This window comes from Siphateles boraxobius, unplaced genomic scaffold, assembly GCF_051911475.1.
Source record: "Siphateles boraxobius isolate OS27281-9 unplaced genomic scaffold, OSU_SipBor_1 13, whole genome shotgun sequence".
In the NCBI taxonomy this organism is placed as follows: Eukaryota; Metazoa; Chordata; class Actinopteri; order Cypriniformes; family Leuciscidae; genus Siphateles; species Siphateles boraxobius.
Genome location: NW_027508733.1, coordinates 11,189,741 through 11,216,677, shown reverse-complemented (window position 1 = coordinate 11,216,677; position 26,937 = coordinate 11,189,741). Strand labels below are relative to the sequence as shown.

The window sequence follows — 26,937 nt, the reverse complement described above, 5'->3', positions numbered from 1 at the left end:
ACTTCCATAATAATTTGGCCAAATGTCAAAGGTTAAGTAAACTTTTGAATTAAATGTTGTTTGGCCAATATTAAACAAGGATTTGATCTGCTGTAAAGTGTAACAACAACAGGCGCCCTCTACAGGCATTTGTTATAATACATAATGTTATTTTGAAATAACATATAATACATATTATGTATTTTAACAGTGTTGCTCTATAAACCCATACAATTACTTGTTTTTTATACTTTATTTGAACCAAATAGTATTGCCTCATTTTTATTATGTGTATTTTAAGACATTTTAAAGTCTTAGCTCTTCGCTTAGGTCTATTTTATTACCACAAATAATACCTGATTACCTGATTAATCGCCAAAATAATCGACCGATTACTCTTAGTAAAATAACAGTTATTGTCAGCCCTAATCTTTTTCAGATCTTTATCCATCAGATCAACAATTCTCTAGTTTAACACTCCTGATTCACCAAGAGAAATTCACACTAAAATCAATAATCTGCTTATGAGGGTTTAGTTTAGGATTAATCTTTGTTTGCTAGACTGGCGCTCTGACTTTAATATTAATCAACAGGTTAAACTGAACAGACTGTGAATGAACTGTTAAATTATGTTGTAAAGCTCACCGCAAGGGACAGAATTAATGCAAATCAATGAAAATACTCCTGGTGGGCATAGACACACAAAAACACTTGCACAATAACTCTGTTCCAAAACATAATGTGAACCCTCTACTAGAAAGCTGCCGCCTTAGGCAGTATCCCAAATGAAATAATAACTGTTTTGAAACGCTCGACTAGACTTGATTCAATGGAGTTTATTGTTAGCGTGTTGCTAAGGGTGTATTCACACCTGCCTTGTTTGGTTCGATTGAATCGAACTCTAGTTCGTTTCCCCCCTTGGTGCGGACATTTTGGGCAGGTGTGAATACAGCAATTGAACTCGGGTGCGGACCAAACAACCGAACCGAGACCCAGCTGAAGAGGTGGTCTCGGTACGGTTCCAAACGAACTCTGGTACGGTTCGTTTACGGTGTGAACATGAACCGACCCAATTGCAAGAAAGCACTGCACCTTTGAGTTAACAGGCTTCCGTAGTCGGAGTTGCGTTATGGGAAAGTGATCTGTTGTAGCCTACTACATTTGATAAAATGAGTCGTGCGCAGTGCCACTGTCAGCATGCCATGGTAGGCGCACATGAGAGCATGTTCTCTCCGCCGGAACCGTCTGGCAGCACATCGTCGTCTTCTCAAAATCCGAATTACAACATAGTATAGATGACATTGTATCATATGATACTCATTAGTTTCTTCATATTGCGTTTGTACAGAATAACACAAAACTAGTAAAAGAACAAATATTGCAGTACGAAATATCTCCATGTTGAGCCTTTTTTGCATTTCCTGATTACCCTACTTGAGAATCCTTGTCCAATGAATGGACGACCTTAGCACACGTGTGGTTTTGTTTACAAATTTTGGTTCACACGCAAAAAGAGCAGTGTGAAAGCGAACCGTACCAAAAAAAAAAAATTTATAATTTTATTTGGTCCGGACCAAAGCAAGTGAACTATCGGACTTTCCTTGTGTGAATACACCCTAATATTGAAACCAATATAGTCAAAATAATCTTTTTTTATTAGATTAAACCATTTTATGCCTTAACAGGGCTTGACAATAAGGACTGCCTGATGGCCCGGGGCCAGTGTGAACTGTCACTTGCCCGGTAGGGCCAGTGCTGTAGGGGTGTACGATTTAGCCTATATATCGTCTATGATATTGTTATTGTTGATTTAACGATCTGACATTATCGAGTATGTCCCTCACTTAACAAAAAACAAACAAAAACACACCCATTGAGTGCACGCATATACGTAATGTAGTCTAGTAGATTAGACTAGCGCGAGTGCACATTTAGAGTGCACGCTTTTACTGCGTGATTAGTCTATTAAAATGCAGAAAGGGGGTCTCGCCCAGGGTGTGATTCAATGTAGAACCGCCACTGGCATGATTACAAATGTAACATTGATTTTAAACAACGTACAGTTTAATAGACAAGTTAATATTAAGTGACTTACATTTTAGACATCAAATCGCTTGTTTTGCTCTATTCTGCCAACGAAAATAGTTCCAAACAAAGTCCACAGCACGGTTTTGCGTCTCTGAGCAACACATGAGGGTGTATCTGTACTGAATGAATTAGCTTTTCGAATGAATCAGCTGATTCAATGACTCACTCATTAAGACAACAAAATGTGTTAATTACTTAACAAATGAATCGGCCGTTTGAATGAATTGGTTGACTCAATGACTCGCGCATTAACAGTCACTTGCTGCCATCTCCTGGCTGGTTTAATTTCACATTTTTTAAATAATTTCAAATAACAGTATTTAACGTTTTATATTTTCAACATTTCAAAACATTATGTATGCATCTTTAACTGCTCTTCACTGATTAACTTTAAAGGTTGATCTATAGTTATACATTAGATTACAATGTCTCTTCCTGAAATACTCCTGATTAAACCTACATGAAAACCTGAAAAGCACTGTTTATTTCATTTATATGTTTGTTCTGTTGTATTTATTTGTGCTATTGCTCGTAATTGGATTATTTGTTTCCATTTTATTACTTAGTGTTTAAAGTTAATCTAGTAGCTTTTGGTGTCATAACCTTATTTATTATGGTAACATGTATCAAAAATAATGAGAACAATATTAAGCTTGTTTTATAGGCCCATTTTCTTTTACTTTATAATTTTTTTTAGTGGTCGACCGATATATCGCCACGGCCGATGTATCGGCCGATATTTGGCTTTTTTAAAATATCGGCATCGGCCGATAAGTTTTTCTGATTGGCCGATGTGTTGGAAGCGGGACTTTTATTTTGACGGCGCTGCGGACTTTATTTTGACGGGCGGCGCTGAGAACACCAGCACCTGAGAAGAGAACGGCAGCGCCTCATCACACAGCGCCTCATCACACAGCGCTCACTCACATCTCCGTGTTCATTAGTTTACATCTCTGTCAGTCAGATCTAATACTTTGTTAGACAGAACCGGTGGCTACAGAACTGGTCAAAGAAAGTAAATGGTATGCGAAAAAGTAATACGTTTGCTTTTATATTATTTGTAACCGAAATGGCAAACAATCAGCCTAAAATACTTTCTCATTTACCGTCAACATTCAGCAAATGCGCATCTACATAATTTAAACAAATCTCTGAATATCTAATAAACATTTAATTTCACAAACCTTGCAGATTTAATCGAATCCAGCTGTGATATCTTGTGAAGTGTGCATTTGTAGCCTGCATAAACGTGTTCCTGCGAGTGACGGTCGGTCGGTGCGAAGTGAGTTAATGTGAACAGAAGATCAGCTTCACAGGAGACGCGATCGAAACACTTTAAATCCTTCCTTTTAAAATATGCTGTGCTATATCCAGTTACCCACTGTGTCATATTCATGTCGTTTTCACTGTGTGCTGTATGTAAAATTAGCGTTACCTTGTCAAAAGTCAAAGTAAAAAAAAAGTCTTTATTGGAAAAAATATGATTATCAGTGATTACTGATTAATTACCAGATTACTGAGTGCGCTGTACAGTTTTTACTTCCTTTTTATTCACATATTCATATATTTTTAAACAATTACTTTATTTGTGAAAAATTCTGTAATAGGATTGCAGATTCAAGAAGTTGCCATCTAAAGTATAGGGCCTACGCATGTTTATTTTAAAGATTTTTAAATATGTATTAAATTTATCAAATTTATTAAATATTGATTTATATAAATATAAAGTTTGTGTGTGTGTGTGTGTGTGTATGTATATATATATATATATTTTCACACACATATACATATTATGTATATATATATATATATATATATATATATATACATAATATGTATATGTGTGTGAAAATCTGTCATACCTTAAAATAGCTTAAATGTAACTACACCCTTGCCTCATTTATTAAATGCGGTTCTATGAATATGCAAATTAGCCCTGCCTCCACTAACTCGCACCAGTTCAGAGATCCACTCGTTGACGATCACACGTTGACGTGATTGGTTATAAGGTAGTTTTTGACATCAGAAACACCAGCGATTTCAAACCGTCTTTTTTCACTGCAGTTTTAAGGAGGAAATAGTCAGCAATTGTGTTGACTTGTGAATTTGCACATGGTTTGTCTTAAAGCATATTAAAAACACCACATAGACATATAAACAACATTAATAGCTGGATTTTCACCACAGGGGACTTTAAAGAACCAAAGATCATGGATTTGGTCAAAATTAGGTATCCTAAAAAGTTCCATAATTAGGCTAGATGGTCTTTTTTATTAGATTTAATAATATGTATTAATACTTTTCAGTAAGCAAAGTGGGCGTTTGTCTTGACTTGTCCGCCATTTTTAAATAGTTCTTCACTGAGCTTTTTACAGTTTATTCTGGGATAATTATACATGTGATCGTGCCTTAAAGAAAGAAAAATAATTTGGCCAAAATTAGGTATCTTAGAAGGATTGGTTACACTTTATTTTAAGGTGTCATTGTTACAGTGTAATTATATATTTAAGTACTGAGTAATATTAATCAACTACATGTGTTTACTATAGGGTTAGGGTAGGATTAGGATTTGGTTGAGGGTTAGCTGCATGTAATTAGGCATAATTTACTGTTATTGCTATGGTAATTACATGTAACATAAGTAACAAAGGACACTGTAAAATAAAGTGTTACCGAGGGATTCATAACTATGTATGACTTTTTAAAATGCTGTCTAGGTAGGTAGGGAGATCACTTTTGGAACAGAGCTCTAGACATAAAATGACAATAAAAACCAGATCAAACTGAGCCTTAAAAAAAAACAAGCACAACACTGCAGTAAACAACAACAACAGCAGACGTTGGATATGTTTCCCGGCTGAAGGTCAGAATGCTGCAAGGAGAAATCGTCTGTGACCTTTCCAGTAAAGTTCAGTCGGTTTCGAGCACTCAAGATTCAGAAAGTGATGTCAGGCTGGATCCCATTGATCAGAAAATGGCAAATATACAAACACACGTTACAGCTGCAAGTCCGCAAGCCAATTACATTGTGATGCAACACGTCCAGTGAAACTCGCTCGTGTCTGTCTCTCAGTGGGACCCATTTAACAACTTCACACCTCTGTAATTGAAAAGGGAGAGGGGGTAGATGGGAAACCCTGCACACCTGCCACTGTCACCACCCCACATTTACCGAGATTGTTTTTATAATGCTGTGATTTCCCAAAGAGTTCTGCTCGCGCTCCTTCAAATTTCTCCACACGGCAGGTGCTCTCTGAGGTCTCAGATATCTAATCACATCCTGCAAGCAGCTCTCTGGTTACTGGGGTGAGAGCTGTCCTGAAATCTTTTCCACGACTGACTGGATTTCACCGTAATTGCAAAGCAGCTGTCTCGAAGTCCTGACAATGCCAGGCTCCTTCAGATACACTGCAATGCTTCCTCTCTAAGGCTTTTTTTCTTTTACTCCACACTTAACCGAGGGTTAATGTCTTTTTAACCCTGAGTTAATACACGGATCACACTTTTAACCCTGGGTTATGAAGCGCTGCTAACCCTGAATTAGACACCAAAGAGGTACAACATGAAACAATGCAGTGCTAGAATGTTTTGGCAAGACGTTTATCGTCAGAAAACCAATCATAAATTGGCTATTGCTTGCCAAATTGAATATTCATGATCTTCATATAATCTCAGAAACTTTTACAGATTTCTTTAAGTTTCAGCATCTGAGGAAAATGTTTTAAAATGTTGAACAGTGAGAGGAAGTCAAGTCTTCACTTTGCATCAACTTCGCTTTGTTTTACTTTATTAAAATGCTAAAACGGTTTAAATGATCTCAGGCCTGCTTTCACAGACAGGTTTTAGATTAAGCTAGGATTAGGCCTAGATTTAAGCCTTGTCTGTGAAACCGGGCATCAGACTTCGACTTCACCAAATGTTGTGTACTGTCCTCAGAAAAATAGTTATTAAAGCTCATTTTGTGTTGTCCTTTGTCCAGTCTTGTAATTAAGTTTACATTGTAAAATATTGAAGTCTGACTAGTCAAGATTAATGACAAACACAGGATTGAGTTTAGCAAGGGCTGATATCGACTGTAAACTGAGTTCATTCTGTCCGCTGGATGATTCTATCTCTAGATGATCTGGTAATATACAAATCATTAAACAGGACATCTGTGAGTTTACTGTGTTCCGCTGTTTAATTTCCCCAATGTTATTCTGTCTGTGTTGTAATGATCATTAAGCAGATGTTTAATAGGGAAAAATGGCAATAAAACAGGTGGGAGACGTCTGAAACTCCTCTGTGTAGATGTGTTTGGAAACTGCATTTGTATCAATAGTCATTAGTAGTGTCACATGTGGGCCGATTTGTTGACTGAATGAAAATCCAACAGGCTGTGGAAGAAAGCCAGCGTTTCGATAGTAATATGCAGATTTAAAGCATTTAAATGAGGCTGGGTAGTGTCAAACGCAGCCTATAATCTACGCTAACACCCTCAAAAGTGTTTGCTCAGCTGTCCACAGAGAAACCTGAAGATTATTCCTGTTTAGAGTCTGTGGGTGACACACGGATAAATGTCAAAATATTACAGACGTCAAGCTGTTTGAAATATCTTGAGACTAGTCTGTTTTCCTGCCAGCTTGTTTTTGGTTTGTTTTCTTTTTATATTGTCTAATGTCTTTTCTCATTTTGAAAATTGTTGTTGATTTCCTGTTTGCTAATTTGTGTGCATATAATCTGTGCCTGCAATTTTCTCTTGTTTAGAGCCAAATATTTAAACTCGACCTTATTTGTTGCTTTATGCACAATATTTTATCTCAAACATAGGCTACATATTGTTATGATCTTACATGCTGTTTTTATTCATATTGCATGTGGGACATTTCTACTTTTATCAAAGCGTCATGTGGTATGCTTTTTTTAAACCTCCCAATGGTCTCCTAATATTTGCAAACGACCGTTGTTTTACATTGCATCGTTTTATTGCTACAGTCACATATAGTCATGCTTTTTTGGGGTTCTTAGTTTGGATTTAGTTTGTCTACTTCGCAGTCACACCATTGACTTTCTTCATACAATCTTCTTTTACTTTTTCAATAAAAAAGACTTTTGGGTTGAACTTGAGTCTGTTTGATGCTGTGATATAAACTGAAAGAGCAGCCCATCTGATCTTACATCATCTGTTCTTCTGAGACCCCTGCGTTGAGTACGTGTCTCAGTCTTCATGTCTCATTTTCTCTCTCTCTCTCTCAGATGAGACGTCGTTCGAGGCGGGAATCAAAGTCCAGATCCACACGCAGGATGAACCGCCTTTCATTGATCAGCTGGGATTCGGAGTGGCTCCAGGCTTCCAGACGTTCGTCTCCTGCCAAGAACAGCGGGTACCAAATGATTGTTCTTTTTGTCAATTTCTCAGTTGCTGGACTCGTCTCAAAGCGCACAGGACTTCTACAGCTGCTTGTTTTTATTCATTTATTTGTTTGTTTTTGAATGCATTAATGTGAAGAAGCACAAATCCATTTCAGAAATTTCTGTTTGGCATCTTGACATTAATTTGATGCAAATTAAGGAATTTTCAACCCAAATTCTCAGATTTTCCTTATATTTTATGACAAGTATTAATAGGTTGTAGTTGTTATACTGTCTTTAAGGTTATTTTTGAGAATAACAAGACCTATTGTAGTAATTAATGAGAATTTTTCAAATTTTAGTAGTGAGATCTGCCTAATTGTAATGGAAATGAAGTAAAATGCAAAATCTCATGCTCATAAAAGGCTTAATTTTCACTATTCAAAAAAAACAACAACAACTCATGGTCATAAAATAGGCTTAATTTTCACTATTCAAAAGAGTTTCCTGTTTTTTTGTTTGTGTATGAGGTGGGATATGACGTGGACAGCTTTTATGAGATTCGCCCAAGAAGAAATTTGGTTTCCCACCACCACAAGCATGATTTGATTTTCAAATGAGAGCAAACGGCCGACACAGGTCGACCCTGCTGTCTGGAACAAATATTATTTATTTATAGGATTCTCAGAATCCTTGTATAATTTTCATGGCAAGGCCACGTCATAAAATAAAAGCAGAAGCTTTGTTTCTGTGAGTGAAAGAACGAGGTGAAATCCAGGCATATGAGATCAATAGATGAGCGTCAAAGAGACGGGCAGAGGATCTGACTCGCGACAGACTGACAGAAAGCTGGTTGATATGCACGGACGGCTCCCTGCTCCTTGTAATTGGAGGTCAGTGCATCTCCCATGTGTGGTGGATTGATTTCAGTAACATTTCCCCTCATTTAGTTTCCTCTTACACAAAGATCAAGTCTGCGTCTCCAGATGCATCACCAAGATTCAATGTCACTGGCTTTTACAGGATTAGCATCCATCTCTGTCTGTCGCTCTCGTCATGGTTCATACAGTCAGCGTTTGGGATTGACAGCCGTATTTACTAATGGATGTGTCGCTCAGATTGCCCTGGGCTGACAGGAGCAGATCGAATAATGTCTGCATGGACATCTGAGTTAACTTAAGTCAATCCACTTCAATTACTCAAATAATGTCTGTAACCCTACTGACAGATAACCATAGATCTCGAGATTTTTCGAGAGATAAATTATTTCAGGGCCCCTAGAATCCCGCCAGCGACGGCCCTGCTTAACAGGATTATGTGTTGTTCTAAATCCACACAATACTGCTATTTTCTTTTACCAACTTCAATGATATTTACAAAAAATTAACTACCGTATTTTCCGGACTATAAATCGCTCCGGAGTATAAGTCGCATCAGCCCAAAAATGCGTCATGACGAGGAAAAAAACATATATAAGTCGCACTTGACTATAAGTCGCATTTATTTAGAAATTTATTTAACAAAATCCAAGACCAAGAAAAAGTTATTTAAACAGACTTTAATTCATTAAAACAGAAGGCATTTAAGTTATTCAGCTACACACAATAGCACAAAGAACAACAGGCTGAATATGTGTCCGGTATGTTGTTTACGTAACACATCAGCAGTTAGCTACACAATAGCATAAAGAACATACCTGAGAGGCTGAATAGGATCAAATAAAATAAAAAAAAACATAAGACAGCGAGTCCAACAGTTATCGCTAAAGCAATTTCACCAAGCTCCCGCGATCTTATTCCACATCACTGAAGAGAGATTTTTTCAGCGGTAAAACTAGCTGTAGTCTAGAGCGCATAGAGCGCTCTCTCGTGGCTGTAGACGGTAATGTCACCCAATTTCGGCAAATGATTCATTCACGTCATACCACAAATACATCAAAAACTCGCAAATAACAATCTGGGGCCGTCAGCAATCCTGTGACAAGTAATAAATCTTGGTAATTTTGATATATAAGTCGCACCTGACTATAAGTCGCAGGACCAGCCAAGGTATGAAAAAAAGTGCGACTTATAGTCCGGAAAATACGGTAGTTACAATTAACCCATTTTAGCTGGATTTAATTAGGCTGAAAGTCAATAAAGTCAATAATTGTATCCCTTAAAACTCATCTTTGAACATCAAAATAGTTTTTTCCTGTGAAAAAAAAACTTCATGCCTTAACATAGCTTGAATGCAACTCTAAACACTTGCTTCATTTAGTATAAGCCTGCACTCACTCACACCAGCTCAGAGATTCATATGAATATGATTAGCCCTTTGCTTAATTATGTTATCAAACAGCTAATTATATGTTGCTAATGTTACACAAACTATGTTCCCATTCGCCATCTCAGACTCAGACCGCTGCCTTCTAAACAATCATCACAAACTCTTTGAACAACTCAGAACTTCAGTGGCATATAGTTCATCATAACATCCTAATATACATAATTCACCCGCTATATTGCTGAATCTAGCCGATTTTTCATATCAACAGAAAATATACCGGCATAACCTGGCTTCTCTCGAGACTCCCCTGCTAGTTCACTGTTAATGAGTTGCTAAACACTTCAAAACGTGTTTTTGAGACTGTCTTTAAAGAGAAAATACTGGTGCTGACTTATGAATTCGCACATAGTTTGATATATTAAGCATATTAAAAACACCACATAGATATATAAACAACATTAAAAACTTGATTTTCACCACAGGATGGAAAATCTGTGTCTTTTTTTAGAGCCCATGGCATTCTGTGATTGGATACATGCCAAAACAAGGTATCTTAGAAGGCAGCACAATGATGCCGCCTGTCTTTCAGAACAGCGCTCATGTTGAAATCCACCCTGAAATGCTGCCTTACAAGAATTGGCAGCTTACAAGTTTTCAGAGCGAAGTCAAAAATGTCAGATGCTGTCGGTAGAGCTTGCGTTGTTTTGAATCTGAAACATTGCTTAAAGGCTTTATGTGGGAAGTTTATGGTAGTGTTGAGGGGTGAATTCTTATGCAGTGGCGTTATGTAAAACATTAGCTCGTCTTTGCTTTTTTTGTCAGGAGTTTGTGTCTGTATTTTTATTGCACATGCAGCATTTGTTTTTGGTGTGTGTGTGTGCATTTCTTAAGCTGATAGTGAGGTGTCTTCAGGGATTATAGCGTTGTCCAAAGCCGAGTGAGCTGCCTACCTAGACATAATTTTAAGGTGTATGCAAAGGCTGTTCCAAAATGTTGTGCGCATTATCCAGCCTTTTAAGATAAAGGCAGCGTCAAATAATGCATTTTTATGAGCTCAGTTTGAAAAATTGAGAGAAATGCCAATACCGTCTATATCCACCTTATTTTGCATTGCGGAAGTAATCTATTTTCTGTGAAATTATGAGACTTCCAATTCATTTGCTGCTGTAGGTAAATAACTAGAATACCAAAGTGCAATAAACAGTAAAACTATTTGCGCTACAAACCAGTGAGTTTATGTATGAATTCAAATATGATAACAACTACCAGTTTGCAATATCAAGCAGCATAACAGATTGTTTTAAGCCTGGTCTTAATTTCCCGTGTTTAATTTAATAAAAAATACTTTTTAATAATTTGTATGCTCATTAGATTGTTAAACTGTTAGCAACATGGTAACATTGGAAGCAATTGTGATTGAGTTTCCCGTACAGACTTCATGTGAGGAGCAATATTTGATTTGCTACCTATGTACAGCTGCTGTGTAATGTGATTGCACTTTACATAATTATATTTATAAGTAATTCACCTAAGATAAAAACAGTAATTCACCATTGCCATTTCTTCTTTCTGTCATGCAGCTGACGTATCTTCCCCCTCCGTGGGGCGACTGCAAGTCTACGCCCATGGACTCTGAATTCTTCAGCACATACAGTATCACCGCCTGCCGCATCGACTGTGAGACGCGCTATCTGGTGGAGAACTGCAACTGCCGCATGGTTCACATGCCTGGTAAACAAACACACACACACACACACACACACGAAGAAATCCATTACAGATCTATTACACAGCATATATAATCGTGTCATATCTGGTTATCTGTTAATCTCTTGTGAGCAGCAAAAGACATACATTTTAAAATGTAAGCGCAAATATTTCTCCTGAAGTTCACCATTTTGGTTTTATTCTGTATCCCGATTCTCGGTTAAACTATCTTAAAATCTTTAAAGGGATAGTTTACCCAAAAATGAAAATTCTGTCAGTAATTACTAACCCTCATGTTGTTCCAACCCGTAAGACCTTCGTTCATCTTCAGAAAACAAATTAAGATATTTTTGATTAAATCTGAGAGCTGGATCTCTCCTCCATAGGCTTCTAAAGGGATTGAAACTTGCCAGCCCTGGAAAAATATTAAAGACATACTCACTCGAGGCCCACAGTGAAAGGAAATGAATAGTTGAAATAAAGTTGTTATTTTTGTTTGTTTTTGCGCACAAAAAGTATTCTCGTCGCTTGATAAAATTAAGATTGAGCCACTGTAGTCACTTGGACTATTTTAACAATGTCTTTAACTTTTCGGGGCTGGCAAGTTTCAATCCCTGAAGAAGCCTATGGAGGAGTGATCCAGCTCTCAGATTTCATCACAAATATCTTAATTCGTGTTCTGAAGATGAATGAAGGTCTTACGGGGTTGGAACAACATGAGGGAGAGTAATTACTGACAGAATTGTCATTTTTGGGTGAACTATCCCTTTAACTAGAATAAAAGACCTACTTTTACGTTTGAGACTAATTTTCATCTCTCAAAGTCTCGTCTTTTTTGGTACGTCTCTATTTTAGTGTGTTCCTGTCACCAGTTAAATAAATGAATGTCTCATATTTTTGTGGCTTGTTATTCCTTTCCAGAATGAATTGTTTTCAAGCCGTTGCTTTTTTAAGCCTGTGATGATTTTAAACCATCGCTGTGCTCCTAAAGCCGTTTAGCACGTCTTGCTTTAATTCTGGTTGCTAGTTTTTGCCTTAGTGAAAGTAAGAGGATTTTAACTCCAGCGAGTTGAAAGCCATAATTTCATGCAGCCCTGTTAGAAACCAGCACCCCACGGAGCTCTGAACGTCTGTCTGAAAATCGGCCCTGTGATCATCTCTAAAGACTTTGTCATTAACTAGATCTGAACTGCGTCAAACAGTGATTTGCTGTATCTTAAACGGCATCTAAACAGTCTGACAAAACTAGAACACTCCAGTTATAATGAACAAAGCTGTCTACACTGCAAGCGGACAACATTGTTAGACCGTTTATTGTAACTAGAGATTTGAAGCCAACTTTATTAATTTTGACAGCTTTTTTGATAAGCAAACTAGTTTATTATTACGGGAACGCTCTAATCTTGTCGCCTCAGTTGCTTACGTTGTCTAGATATGTTTTCCTTTCAGCATCTCGTCGACCGCATGAGCTCTTTCCCTCGCTTCTCACTGCTAGTCCTTGAGCTATTCAAGGAAGCTTCAAGACCTGAATAAATAAAATTCATTAAAAGAGGAAATCAGATTTTTGAATAGAGGTTCGGCGCTGATAACAACAGCGTGATGGACGGCGACAAGTTTTAATTAACAGACAGACAGAGGCCGCTTCATTTCACCTTTAGCCAGAACATTGTGTTCTTCTCTCTCGACGGCACTCCTTTTGTTCTTTATCTTCCACGTTTCTTTAAGGGTGGATCACACAAAAAACATGTTCATGTCTTATTTCAAAAGGATCAAATGAGAAACTACTTTATGCATGAAGAATATGAAGCCTGCTTCAGCATTTTAAAGATATTTTTTTGTATAGTAACTGTTATTTGCATAACAATTAAGCACATTTCTCATCACTGTAATGAGTCTGGACATTTTACTTCAGGGTTTGTTTGTAATTCTCATTATTCTTAATGATGCTTATCATTAAATCCTCATTACTGTTGTAAAGTCATGAAAATTCTTTTTTGTCTCTATATTGACATCAGCATAAAATAAAGGCAGCATACAAATACTTCTATGATAGGTAAACTATAACTTTTTCTTGAGACAAAAAAACGTAAGAAATGTATATATTGCCCGAAGAAAATATAACTTTTAGAAATCGGTCATTATAATTTGTCATTAAGAATTTTGTAATGTCTAATTTATGCTTAATTATGATAAATGAATCACTGTGTCCCGACAAGATGATTTTCATAACTTTATTACAGTGATTGGAATCTAATGAAAATCATCATTAAAAGTAATAATAATGACAAGCAAACTTGAAGTAAATGTCCACACTCAATACAGTAATGAGATTTTCAGGGGGGAAATGTGCTTAATTATTATTACATGCAAATTGCAAAAGAATGACCCTAAAATTTTCTTAATGCAAAATTTGATTTATTTTTATTTGGGGCTTAAATATGACATAGTCCTGGTCAGGTTTCGGGATAAAAATGATCAAATTAAAATGATATTGTGCAGTTGCTGTTTTCTGCGAGTCTTCTTCACTTATATGTTCTGTTTCTCTGTCTTTAGGAGACGCTCCATATTGCACCCCGGAGCAGTATAAGGAATGTGCAGATCCAGCTCTAGGTAAGAAATCTGCCGCCTCATCCAGAAACCTTTCAGTCTAGAGGCCAATTTTCCTCGTTGAACCCATCCGGTCCTCATTACAGATAGCTGAACCTGAGGCCACGATGGGACAGCTCGATTTATGACCTAACCTCACCCTCCACTTCCCCAGGCCTTTTTATACTTCTTTGTCTGTCCTATTGTTTTTCAGCCAGGATTTGTGAAGTTAAGAGAAATGTTCTTTCTTTTTCTCTGGCTCTAGATTTTCTGGTGGAGAGAGACAATGATTACTGTGTGTGCGAGACGCCTTGCAACATGACGCGCTATGGCAAAGAGCTGTCGTTTGTCAAGATCCCCAGCAAAGCCTCGGCCAAATACCTGGCCAAGAAGTACAACAAGTCGGAGCAGTACATTGCGTGAGTCTTGCTTGTCTCTGTAATGCTACTTACAAAGTTGTATAGAAATTCAAGCGAAATGAATACCAGTGTTTTGGCAACGACAAGACCATTTGTTGATGGTTTGGTTTATATTTCTGTCATGTTGCTCTAGGTGTCACATGTCTAATCTGTTATGTTCTCTGTGACCCAGTTTTCCTTTGTTCTGGTTAGTTCATTTGGTACCACCGGTGTTCTGTTAATTACCTCATCAGCTTCTTTGTTTGGTCCCTGCTTGTAAGTCCTCAGTTCTCCCTCAGTGTTTATCGGTTCTCGTTTGTGTTTCATATGAATTATTCCTTGTTTTCTAGATAATTCTCATTAAAGTCATTTTTACTAATGTTTATCTTGTAAAATGTCAGTGTCTAATCTGACACTGCAAAACTTTATCTGAACAAAGTGAATTTTGTGCAGACACTTAAAATGATAAATATTGACTAAGGTTGCTCAGATCAGGATTTTTGTTGCCGATCTCTGGTTACTGGGATCAGTATTGGCCGATATAGATCACCGAAATAAGTAATAGGCCAACTATTCTTAACAACAATGTATTTTAAGTATAAAAAACTATCATGAATTGACAGCTCATTATTTATAGGTGATAAGGAACAGCTTAGAGCTTAAGAAATACATCATTTCTGTCAAATAAAATAAAAACATTATCCAATAGAAAGTAATCAAATGTAAAACATTTACATAGTCTTCACTTTGTAAATTAAAAATAGATTAAACCTACTAAATGTGTTAAAGAGCAATTATTGATTTTTTTTCTGTGTCTTTTGTTGTTTGATTAAATTAATGACACAGATGGCAACAGGAATATTGGGCAGCTGTCACTTTAAGTGTTTAATAATACCAAGCTGGGCATTTTGACATATTTCTGTGTGTATTTAACCGCTTAGACTCGAACCCGAAGGTCAAAGTTCACTTTACTTGACCATGTTCCACTCCATCTCGGAGCGCACGTACAGAAAGCTGCTTGGGGAATAGTATAACTTTCAAAGCATAATGCAGTTTTAATAACTCTTTTTATTATCGAGCACACCCTTCAGCGTAGCAACAGTAGACTATATTTTACGATAATCACTGATCTCGCTGATTTGTACGTCTAGTTTTGGCTTTTAGGGAGAAACGAAAGAGCACCGCTGTGAAGGAAAGAAATGCATTAAAATATCACAGCTCTAATTTCTTACTATTATTGCTGTAGGGTTGCAGTCATTACAATGTCTCTGCTCTCTGCAAAGATGTTGTAAATGTATTGTCCTTTTCAGACACCTGGCAGAACAGCCAGACCAGGTAATTTTAACTGCTCAGAAAAATTATCATCTGATCGCCCATTATAAAGACCTCCGATCAAAATACACGAAACTGTTATCGGCCGATAACGATTGGCACTCGATCAGTCAGAGCACCCTTAATATTTACTTGAAAGCATAATAAAGAAACCTACTTATTTTCAAAGAAAATATCTTGAAATAAGTGCATTTTTCTGACCTTATTGGCAAATGTTTTTCTTTCGTTTCCTTAAGCATAAACTCAATTTAGTGAGGTTTAAATGTGTGCTTTTGGTTGTTTGTGATGCCCTAAATGTTTCACCTCACATGTTTAATAGTCCAGACTGGCAGCTGTTTAGCGCCTCATCAGTAATTAACCGGGATCTTTGTCTGCCATCACACACAATCCAGACAGTCAATCATCCAAGCAGCTCAAAGCCCAGGGAACAGCATGGCAGACATGTAACACATCACTGCCTTGACAAACACTCTAAGAAATGTCAGGAAATGTCTCCACATCCGCAACCATCTGGAACAACACGAATCCTAATTAAGTTTACAGAGCGGGGTCAAGAAAGTTGCAGCACTTAGTTTGCTACTGTGTTTTCAACAGGTAATTATACTAGTATGGGGTGTTGATTTACATACTAAGATGTTACGATTTTATGTCAACATGAAATTTGCATTTTATTTCTTAATATGTTTCATACACTGATGAATGATTCATCTGTGTATAAAAAGTTGTGTTCCAAAATTTTCATCAAACTAGAATGACTTTCCTTTTCAGCTGATGCCTTTGCTACTACTTTGAAGCAATGGGTTGTGCCATTTCATTTGTGAAATTATTGTCAGCCTGAATGTACAAAACAGTGACAATCAAAGCTTTCATGAAACCCTTTTCTTATATTTCTGTGAACTAAATGGAGAAGAACTATTATCTGCAGTATTTTGCATTTAGAAATGAAAAGAGAAGTCGTGTGGAACAGTTATAAATTATTTGCAGTATTTTACATTCAGAATAGGAAAACAGAAGTTGAAGAACTGAACAACTTGGGGAATTTAATCTTCTGAACACTGCGGATGAATGCCTCTATTTAGTTTTCTCCTTGTTCCCAAAGATATTGATGACTTTCGGGTGAAATGACTCAAAATCGGATCTCTGCCATGGTTTCTTAAATTTAGGAAATGAATCATACATAATCTTAAATCTGCCATCTCATCTACTTATCTTTGACATTAATAGGGTTATGTATTAATCTAAAGCAGGGAGACTGATGTTTTGAACCCAAATGATGTAATCTCTGGGTTTTAAAGGAGGAGGAGGGTGTTTTTAATACTTGGCTTTAAAGTAGCACTTCATTACTATCCGTCGATAAACCTGTTACAAAAGTACCATTAAGGCTAACCTTTTTAGTGTTTTTGGCTTCCGGGTATCTTTGAAATGCTAGGGCAAACACTTGGGAAATAACTGCAGCTGTCGTCTGAAGCTTAATTACACTTTCAATATGTAGTCGATGAGGAAAAAAAATAACTTTCACACCATGTGCAGTGAATATGTGTAGAAAATGTTCTTTACAAAAACTCAATTTATTTTTGCTGAGAAGTAGAGTACATTCTAACTATATGATGTGAACTCTGAAGTGCCATGGCTTGATGGTGCTAAAAAGTAAAAGAGGCATTCTGATTCAACTCCAGCTGTGTCTAAAATAGCCCCAGGTCTCCTCTGGCTTGGCTCCAACCAGCTGCTTACAGCAGTGGCAGATAAGAGAAAGAAATGCTGTGAAATTGGCAAAGATTGTGGATCGATGCTTGGGGGGATGGTGTGAAGGATTGGGAGGGTTGTGGAAGTAAATTCAGTTGAGAAGTCCTCACCTTTCCTTTCTGTTCTGCCCTTTAGAGAAAACATCATGGTGTTGGACATCTTCTTCGAGGCCCTGAACTACGAGACCATTGAGCAGAAGAAAGCCTACGAGTTAGCCGGCCTTCTTGGTGAGTGAAGTAGAAGTAAAGAGAAGTAAAGAGAATTATTTGATTCCTTGGCATCTCCATTGGTTATTTTACTAATTGTTTACAAAAATAGCTCTCGTTTTGACAATGGTGTCGCCTGTACGCGTAAAACTTCTTCGTTTAAAGCATATCGTTGTTGTGTAAACGTACACTATATTTGGCAAAGCTTGTAAAGTGTGTTGAGGTGACTAATTGCAGAGCTAAATGGTTTCAGGTGACATTGGAGGACAGATGGGGCTGTTTATCGGGGCCAGTATCTTAACCGTCCTGGAGCTCTTTGACTATCTGTATGAGGTAAGACCTCCATGACTCAAATCCAAACCTGCACCTGTTATTTCCTCTTTTTTCTATGTGTTAAAGACCCTTCAGAAATATCTACCCTGAAACTTCACGGTTGTGGAAATTTCAGTCACTCACAATGGCATTATATTCTCCCCTCCCCTGTAACTGTGTCTGATATGACCTTCACAAAAGGAGTGCTCTCTTAACACTCTAGACCCTTTGCCAAAATCTGAATCTGCACGAACGGAGTGTAAATATATTATTATTTACCAAGCCTTTGCTTATGATGTGATTGCTTCTGAGATATCAATACCCTGAAGGCGAAGGTTGGAATTATCTCTTGATCGGGAAAATTGTCGTCGGATTTGATAACAGGTGATTCAGCAGGTAAGCAAGCAGAGCAGAGCAGGAGCAGAAGCAAACTACTAGAATTATATTCAAAGTTAGCTGCGGATTCAGTGTTGTCGGCAGATGCAGTGCCTCTGGCATTACAAAGAAATAATTGCATGCACACGCTCTGTCATTAGCATCTTAATAAACCTATCGTCTGCAAAGATGTTGCCAAATATTGTCCTCTGGTTTTGTTTAAGATGATTGATAAGCATTGGTCTCATCTGCAGACGTATTACACACTTGGGTGGGCGATGTTGCATAACAAATATTGCGATATTATTCCTCTTATTGATGATTTTCAACTCTGGCAATGCCAGGGGAGCTATTTTTCTTGTTTGTTGTCTTGGGCACTCATTGGGTATCTCCGTATGGCAGTGATTGATAACTGGTCATGTGACCTTTAACAGGAAGTTCTGACTTGAACCTCTGTGCTACAAACTCAGTTTATATATTTATGTATTTGTATATTTGAGCATACGGGCAAAAATATAGAAAAATACCTGTGCATTGCGAGTCATAAATCATCACGGTATTCATGATTTTTCTTAATGTTATATCAGCAGCAAAATCTTTTGTGAAATGCCCAGTACTGCTACGCACCAAAACATATGACTGGAAAAACAGGGAGGAGATGCCAGGAGAGCTATTTTTCTTGTCTGTTGTCTCGGGCGCTCCTTGGGTATCTCTGTATGGCAGTGATTGATAACAGATCATGTGACCTTTTACAGGAAGTGCTGACTTGCACCACTGCGCAACAGACTCATATTAGCATGTGGAAAACAAAGGCAAAGGCACAAGCATTCAAGATGTTTCTGCTGGAAGATAAAAGAGACAGATTGAGATGTGAAAGGCATAGTTCACCCAAAAATGAAAAACCTGCTATAATTTATTTACCCTAACGTTGTTCGAAATCAGTTATTTTTCTTCAGTAGAATACAGAAAAGTTTAGCGGAAGCATTTCCACTGGGGATGTTTTTTATGCCTTATTTTCCTTAATCATAATAAGACAGATACATTTAAACAGTCCAATATACTTATTTTATTCTAACCAAAATCCGACCTTATGTTGATGTATAAACCATTTGGGTGAACTTGATGATCGTGACTAAGGCCTGGGATCAAGTCTTCTGAAGCACTATGATAGATTTGCTCATTTATTTAGCAATTGAGAAATTTAAGCCATTTTTACTGATTTTTCATTCCAGAACAGAAGCTTTCAGTTGGGAATCCTTTACCCAAAACCATTCTTGTGGTAAAATATAGATGAACCGCGCAATGCGCCACAGTTTTGATAAATTGACACTCAATGTAAAAATTCCCTTGAGTGTGGTTCAGACTCAACGGCAGGCTCTAAGTATTACCAGTGACATTAGGACAGATGGAAGACAACCTGTCAGATATGGCAGGTGGAAACTGCCATCTATTGCAGGAAATGAGGCACAAATACTGTCATTTCCAGGACTTGTGTTTGTATAATCTGGCTGGTTTAAACTGAAACAATCCATCATCCATCCATCATGTTATTCTGTGTGTCAGGAGGCCCTCATGGGGAATGGGGGGAAATGCCCCAGTTACAAGCTCAGATCTGCGTCTTCATATTGTTTCTGTGTGTTTCTAGAAAAGCAACGTTTGGGGACCGAAGAAAGTGTCGACTTCCTGGAAATTTTTTATTTTGAATGTGTGCTTTACTTGGGAACCAAGATGCTAATAGAACTAGGCTAGTTTTACATCTACAAACCCACAAGTTTTTAGTTGGATATATCCCATGTACAGCTTCCATCTCACAATGGATGTTTTTCTATGGCTATCTTTGGATGTTATCACATTTGTATGAAATAGTTTACCACCAAATGCATTTCAAATTAAATATTAGTTTTCATTCTGATTTGCTTCAGGTTTTCCGTTACTCTTTTTTTTCTGAAATTGTTTATCCTGTTATCCTGAAGTAAATCTGTCAAGAAGATTAAAACCTTCAGAAACGCTTTATCAACTGCTCTCCTCATGACCATCTACAGACAGCAGATACCATAGTGTGAACTGAACAGCAGTTCTAATGTGCGTTTTTTTTCTCTCTTCGCAGGTGATCAAGTTCAAACTGTGTCGCTGCGCCAAGAAGAAACATCAACGGAGAGACAACACTGAGCGAGGAGCTGTTCTCAGCCTGGACGACGTGAAGCGTCACGTCAGTAACTATCACACCAGTATCTGTGCTGGCCGATAAACTCATACTAACACACAATAAAGACTGTTTCTGAATAGCATACTGCCATACTACTCTACTATTTGTGCAGTATTTGCCCACAATGCAATGCGCTCAACTTGACCTTCCATTGCTAGTGTGATGACTGAAATAGTAGTATCAACTGTGTTTTAGAATCATCTTGAGTCATTGTTTGATTAGACTGACAAAAGGTCAGACATTTTTACACAAAATTCTATTTGAAATGCATTTTTATTGCCGGAGATGGCAACTTACATATGCACAAATGAGGTTATGTTTGAAATAGTTATTGCTCCACACTGTGCAGGGCTTGACATTAACTTTTCTGCTCACCACCCACTGTGGCTAGTGGTTTTCCAAAGTTACTAGCCACTCAACATTTACACTGGCCACAATTTTGACATTGATGGGGGGGAAAAAACAGCCATATAGATATTTTTAATATTATCTTATTATTTTTTCAGCAGGTATATTAGGCTGCTGTCACTTTAAGGCCTGACGCACTGATCTATTATGCTGTTACATATGCTTTTTCTCTCCCAATTGTTTACATTAATTTCAAATATAACAGACTTTATTTATGTGAATCCTCACCAAGACCTGCATTTTGACATTATTTTGTGTGTATTTGACTGTTTAAGTAGCCTGAATGCCAGCTGAACTTGTTTAAGTAGCCTGAATGCCAGCTGAACTTAGACAACATTTGAGGATGGGAAGTTCGGTCTGGAATTGATCCGTTGTGAAGCAAGTATGCCCAAACCAAAGCTGTTCGGACCAATCAAATTGTCAGGGTTGACTTTATACGATGGTGGACAGATGATCAACAGTAACGTAATCATCCACGTCACCAAAGAGCATTTGGTTTGAATTCGTTTACAACAAAGAATGGCTTCCGCTGGAGAATTTAGATGTGTAGATTCAGCCATCGCTTCTGTTATAGAAGATGTAGACAGCGCATTCATTTTAAAATAGGAACAGAGAACCGTGATCAAGGCATCTGTCAATCGGAAAGATGTTTTTGCCGTCCTTCCTATGGGATTCGGTCTATCCAGTTGAGTGCAGAGGTATTTTTTTTCCTGGTTCGGTTGAAACGCCACATAATCACAGCCAAATCATAGCCGTATCAGACTCACATTCTGACTAGAATCTGAGTATGATGACGTCAGGCTACTGTTTAAGTGCAATAAGCTGCAAAAAATAACAAAATTTACTGCTGAGAGGCGGCTTTATGCACACACACTTTAGGTGTGATTACAAAATCTGCAGGAATGAGTAAAATTATGCACAATCCCACGCCAAAATTCAAGCCTTGTAACACCAACATTATTCATCCGGAGCAAATGAAACTAGTGAGTGAGGAGAGACGGGTTTGTGTGTCGCTGTTAGAGAGATGAGGGATTGAGAAAGCACAGTGCCGTATCAGGTGTCTATTCTGTGGAAAATTAGTTTTGGAAGCGTTTCAGTTATTTCAGTATCGAAATGTATTATTGAAAAATCTATATTTTTGACACTACATTGCACTAAGTTTATTATTTCAGAGACCTTCTTAGAAGACTTAAATTAAACAAATGTGTGTGTGTATATATATATGTGGGAATTTCTTTAAGACTGCAAGGGAAGCTCGGCTTCCCCTATAATTAAAAAATTAATTAATTAAAAATGAATGGTCAAATATGTACTATTGTGTTAACAAAATAACAAAATAAATTAATTAAAAATTAATGGTCAAATGTGTACTATTGTGTTAACATTTTATTGACTAAAAATGCGTTAGAACACGTTCATCTCGAAGTCGAGTTCGTTCAGAATCAGCTACATATAGCAGATCGGCTGACTCGATTTCCTTCTCATTCAATCCCGGAGCGTCACAGTGCATTTCCCTGTTGAAGCCGAGCGTCCATTGACTTCAATGGGGCTGCTTTGAACAGTTTTTTCAGTGCTTCGAAACTAGACGGTCATTGGATAAATGCTGGACTCCGGGCTTCTGCGTGATGATTGGAGGGTCTGTAGAAAGACAGCATCTTCTTTTGATTGACAGCGATTTTGTACTATAACAAAGTTTTGCAAGTGTAATCGGAAGACAAACTGCTGCAACCCATTTCTTGGTATTTGCTTGGCGAAATTGCTAGTCAAGTTTCATCATACTATTCACACAATTATACACCACATTCCTTGTTTCAGTTTAACCTAATTCCCACATTTCCTCCGTCGAGTTTAATATCTTTTTTTTTTAATCGTTTGTTCATTCATTAATTTATTCATTCATACAGTGTATGCATGTATATATATAAATGAATTTAAAAAATGTATGATGAAGGCCGAAAATGAGCTTCCCCTCTTTGAAAGTCCAGCAGGCGCCACTGCTATATAAATATACATATATATATAAGTGTATACATATATATGTGTGTGAGTGTGTGTGTATATATATATGTAAAAATTCAACCCACCAAAGTAGGAATGACTGCATTACACACCACTGCAGAAATCCACCCACATTTGGAGAATGTTAAAGTCAAGCCCTGATACTGTGTAATGCTTCATGTACTAATTTAAAAAAAATTGTTGGCAGTATTCAGTTTATACTGTGCAGTTTCTGATTATCTGTTTCCTCTCAGGCACCCTGTGACAACCTTCGTACCCCGTCAACCTACCCAGCCAACATGCTACCTCACCATCCTGGCCAGGGCAACTTTGAAGACTTCACTTGCTGAGCTTAAAGCCAGAGCAGCCTGTCTGACAGAGAACAACCAAAGCCGACCACATCAGTACGGACTCCATTCACAACCGGACATTACAGAGAAACATTCTGGATCTGCTACACACGGGAAAACCACCATGTCCTGCGATATAACCTGACGTCGGTGGAACGGTACCAATCAACAGTATATTTTCACTAACACGTTACATGGAAATGTGCCGAACTGTTGATGGTTTTTTGAAGAATTTAAAGGAAATACTGCCTCAAAAACAAAACTCCTTGAAGCCTCGTAAAGGTGGAACGATTTCCCCACGCCAAATTACACGTAATGTGACTCGGACATCGAATAGCTTCTCGCAGCTGGACCCTGATGCCTTTTGTGTACATAGTGACGGCTCTAAACTGTCTTCAGACCAGTGGCTTATGTAGATCAGTAGATAAATATAGCGCTTATTCACTGTATGTAGCCTCATTAGTCCCATCTGCTGAATCGATTCTGCCTCGGTGTATCTCACGAGTATGTAACTTCCCGAACAAGGTGACCATTACGTGCGTAATGGGGGGGTTTCGGGACGCTGGAGGGTTCGGGTACCATATGACATTGTGTTACAGGTCTCATCTTGTAAATGCATGCTGGTCGTCCTGTGCATGTTTTTTTTTTTATTTAGATTTCATTATTACTATCGCCAAGTTTGCCTCAATTATATACAGGTGTTGGAAGATGGTGTAAAGTTTGTTTTTTGTGTGTATATGTGTGCGTGTGCAGGTTTTGCTGTTCTTGTGGGGATGAAATTTCTCCGTGACCCCAGAAGAACAGCAAGCTGTCAAAAGCACTTTGTGAGAACATCTCTACAAGGATACAACGGTTCAAAAAGAAACGAAACAATGTATAAATTCATATCTAAAAATGCCAAAAAGTTTTATTTTACGTTTAGGATTAGTCTAGTATTTGACAAACAAACAATAGATGTGAATGGAAAGTCCTCAAAAGGATACAGCGGCTCTAAAAGATGTTGTGACACTCGAGTTACTCTTACAAACGTGTGAGAATAGTTGCTTTGGAAAGCAGTTGTGCATCTCAAATGCTGCAGGATTGTTTTCTCTTTACTCGTGTTCACTTTTCTCCATCCCTTATGCTCTCCATCTTTGAATCAGCTGGTGGTTTTTTTTGTGGATTCTCCTGAAGTTTTTCATTATCACACTGTTTGCTCTTTCCTCTATCTTTTAACTCTTTCCCCACCAGTGTTTGTTTTATTTTTTTTTAAGTTGCCAGCCACCGCCATCGTTTTCACTAAATTTTCATTTTGTTGTATGAATATCTGAACATGCAATATGTGACCCTGGATCACAAAACCAGTCTTAAGTAGCACGGGTATATTTGTGGGAATAGCCAACAATACATTGTATGGGTCAAAATTATCAATTTTTCTTTTATGCCACAAATCTTTAGGATATTAAGTAAAGATCATGTTCCATGAAGATATTTTGTAAATTTTCTACTGGAAATGTATAAAACATTTATTTTTGTGAGTGAATGCAGCACAATCGCGAACATAAATGGACAATTTTAAAGGCGATTTTCTCAATGTTTCGATTTTTCTGCACCCTCAGATTCCAGATTTTCAAATAGTTGTATCTCGGCCAAATATTGTCCTATCCTAACAAACCATACATCAATTGAAATCTTATTTATTCAGCTTTCATGTGATGTATAAATCTCAATTAAAAAAAAAAAATGACCCATAAGACTGGTTTTGTCATCCAGGGTCACATATATCAAAAGAACAGACCCTCTGCTTTTAAGCAACAACAACAACAACAAAAAATGTTTTATTTTAGTTTCATGGATTCTTTTTATTAACACTTGAATGTGGGTAAGATTAATAAAAAAGCAACATTTTGAGCAAAAAGCTGAGAAAATCACATTTTTGTCTAAGACTGTATCTGGATCATATTCAGAACGATAATCAAAACACAGATGGAGTAGATTGAGTCCATCAACACCCGTAAAGCTTCAAAGTCTTATAGCTCGTCATGAGTCGACATTTCATTCAGTAATATTAGACAGTTTTGATTGATATGCTGTTTATTGGTGATGATCACGTTATTTTACATATGCATATGATAACATATAACACCGCTTGTTTCTGCATCTTTCTCGCATGTGTTTTGATCCGGACATTCAGTAATCTTTCAGAAGATGTGTAATAGCGCCCCCTACCGTATAACAGTGAAAATGCTGTCACTGGCGGGGAAAGAGTTAACACCATATTTCCTTTTATTGTTTAAGAAACAAACTTACTTTTTATCAAATGTTTTGACACTTGCTTTGATATTTTGTGACCAATTAAATAATATTCAAACATTTGTAAGTGTGACTCAAGTTGCCAAATATTTTTAGGGCTACTGTATGAATACATGATTGTGTATGTGTGAATGAGGGTGTGACTGAGCATGAATGTATGTGACGAATCTTTCATCATTTGCGCGATATTGCTGGTCTGTTTCTGGACGAAAAAACTTTCCAGGATCAAGAATGTAACAAACCATAGAGTTTGTATTGCTAGGTGGACCAGACCGATCACTCGTACGACATACCAGTATTCTAGTTGTGCGTGCGTGTGTGTGTGTGTGTGCATGTACGTGTGTTTGTTCGTGTGAGACTGTTATTCTTTTGTCTTTATTTTGATTGTTAATGAAAATTTAACTGTGCATTTAACAAATTATTATTGTTTATTTGAATTCTGTACTTGCGAGACGTATTTGTTAATGTCGCGAACTTCATATCAAAGCACAAATAAGACCACCGAAATGTAAAGGTGATGTTAAAGAATGATAAAATATTCTTATCAGTGTTATCATGATAATCAGCAGATTCATTATTACTCTTTTAAACTTTGCTTTGTTCTGTTTTTTTACTACAAACATACATATTGCCTGATAGTGCAGTCGGCTGATAATAGGCTGTTCTATTTATCTATGAAGGAATAATAAATATCATTCAGAATTTTACTAACGTCTCACTGTTATTTCATTCAGCTTTGAGGTGGATGGCAAATGATTGTTCATGTTTAACTTCAGAAGTAGGAGATGATAATTATAATTCTTCAGGAATCTGTTTGTGAATTATGCTAGACCGCAACCTCACTTAATGCTTTAGATTCCAAAGCGGAGAAGCACTTTCACAGTTTTTAGTACAATGTTTCGCTTGCATCAGCAGAAGATCTCAAACCTTCGAGAACCGTTAGCAAAACCGGACATCATGGAAATTATTCAGCTGCCGTATCTTTAAAAAAAAATTGAATAAAAATGGTTTTGAATTACAAGTAGTTCCCAATTCCCAGCATTAATGTTCACTTACCTCAAACCTATTCATGAATTCAAACAGCTGGTAGAATTAATTTTGAACCTACATTATGGAAAGTAGAAACAGGAAGATGAAAGATGAAGGGAATGTTCATGGGCATCAGATGGTATCGGGATACAGTATACGAGTGCATGAGCTGAAAGAGGAATAAGAGAAACATCCAAGCGTGAGACATCCATCAAGATCATCAGAGGACTCTTCTCAGGAAGATGTGTATTAAAGTGGCCTACTGGCATAAGAACCATGATTATATATAAATAACAGACTTTGGAACGCATTGTCCAAAGTCACCCGCA

At 37.3% G+C, this 26,937-nt stretch overlaps 1 protein-coding gene across 6 annotated transcripts in view; it reads left to right on the top strand.

The window, feature by feature from the left end:
• The window catches only part of asic1b (acid-sensing (proton-gated) ion channel 1b), a 236,128-nt gene extending 209,842 nt beyond the window's left edge, over positions 1–26,286 (top strand). For 4 of the 6 annotated variants that reach the window (XM_077225550.1, XM_077225551.1, XM_077225548.1 and 1 more), the window contains 8 exons: positions 7,303–7,430; positions 11,247–11,397; positions 13,927–13,983; positions 14,225–14,378; positions 17,568–17,659; positions 17,892–17,971; positions 20,433–20,534; positions 23,192–26,286. In XM_077225550.1, the coding sequence (XP_077081665.1) occupies positions 7,303–7,430; positions 11,247–11,397; positions 13,927–13,983; positions 14,225–14,378; positions 17,568–17,659; positions 17,892–17,971; positions 20,433–20,534; positions 23,192–23,287 (860 nt within the window). In that variant the 3' untranslated portion in view covers positions 23,288–26,286. Of the gene's footprint in view, positions 1–7,302; positions 7,431–11,246; positions 11,398–13,926; positions 13,984–14,224; positions 14,379–17,567; positions 17,660–17,891; positions 17,972–20,432; positions 20,539–23,191 lie in introns of all 6 variants that reach the window. The other 2 variants (XM_077225547.1, XM_077225549.1) reach the window with 1 other exon arrangement.
• Positions 26,287–26,937: the final 651 nt, after the last annotated feature.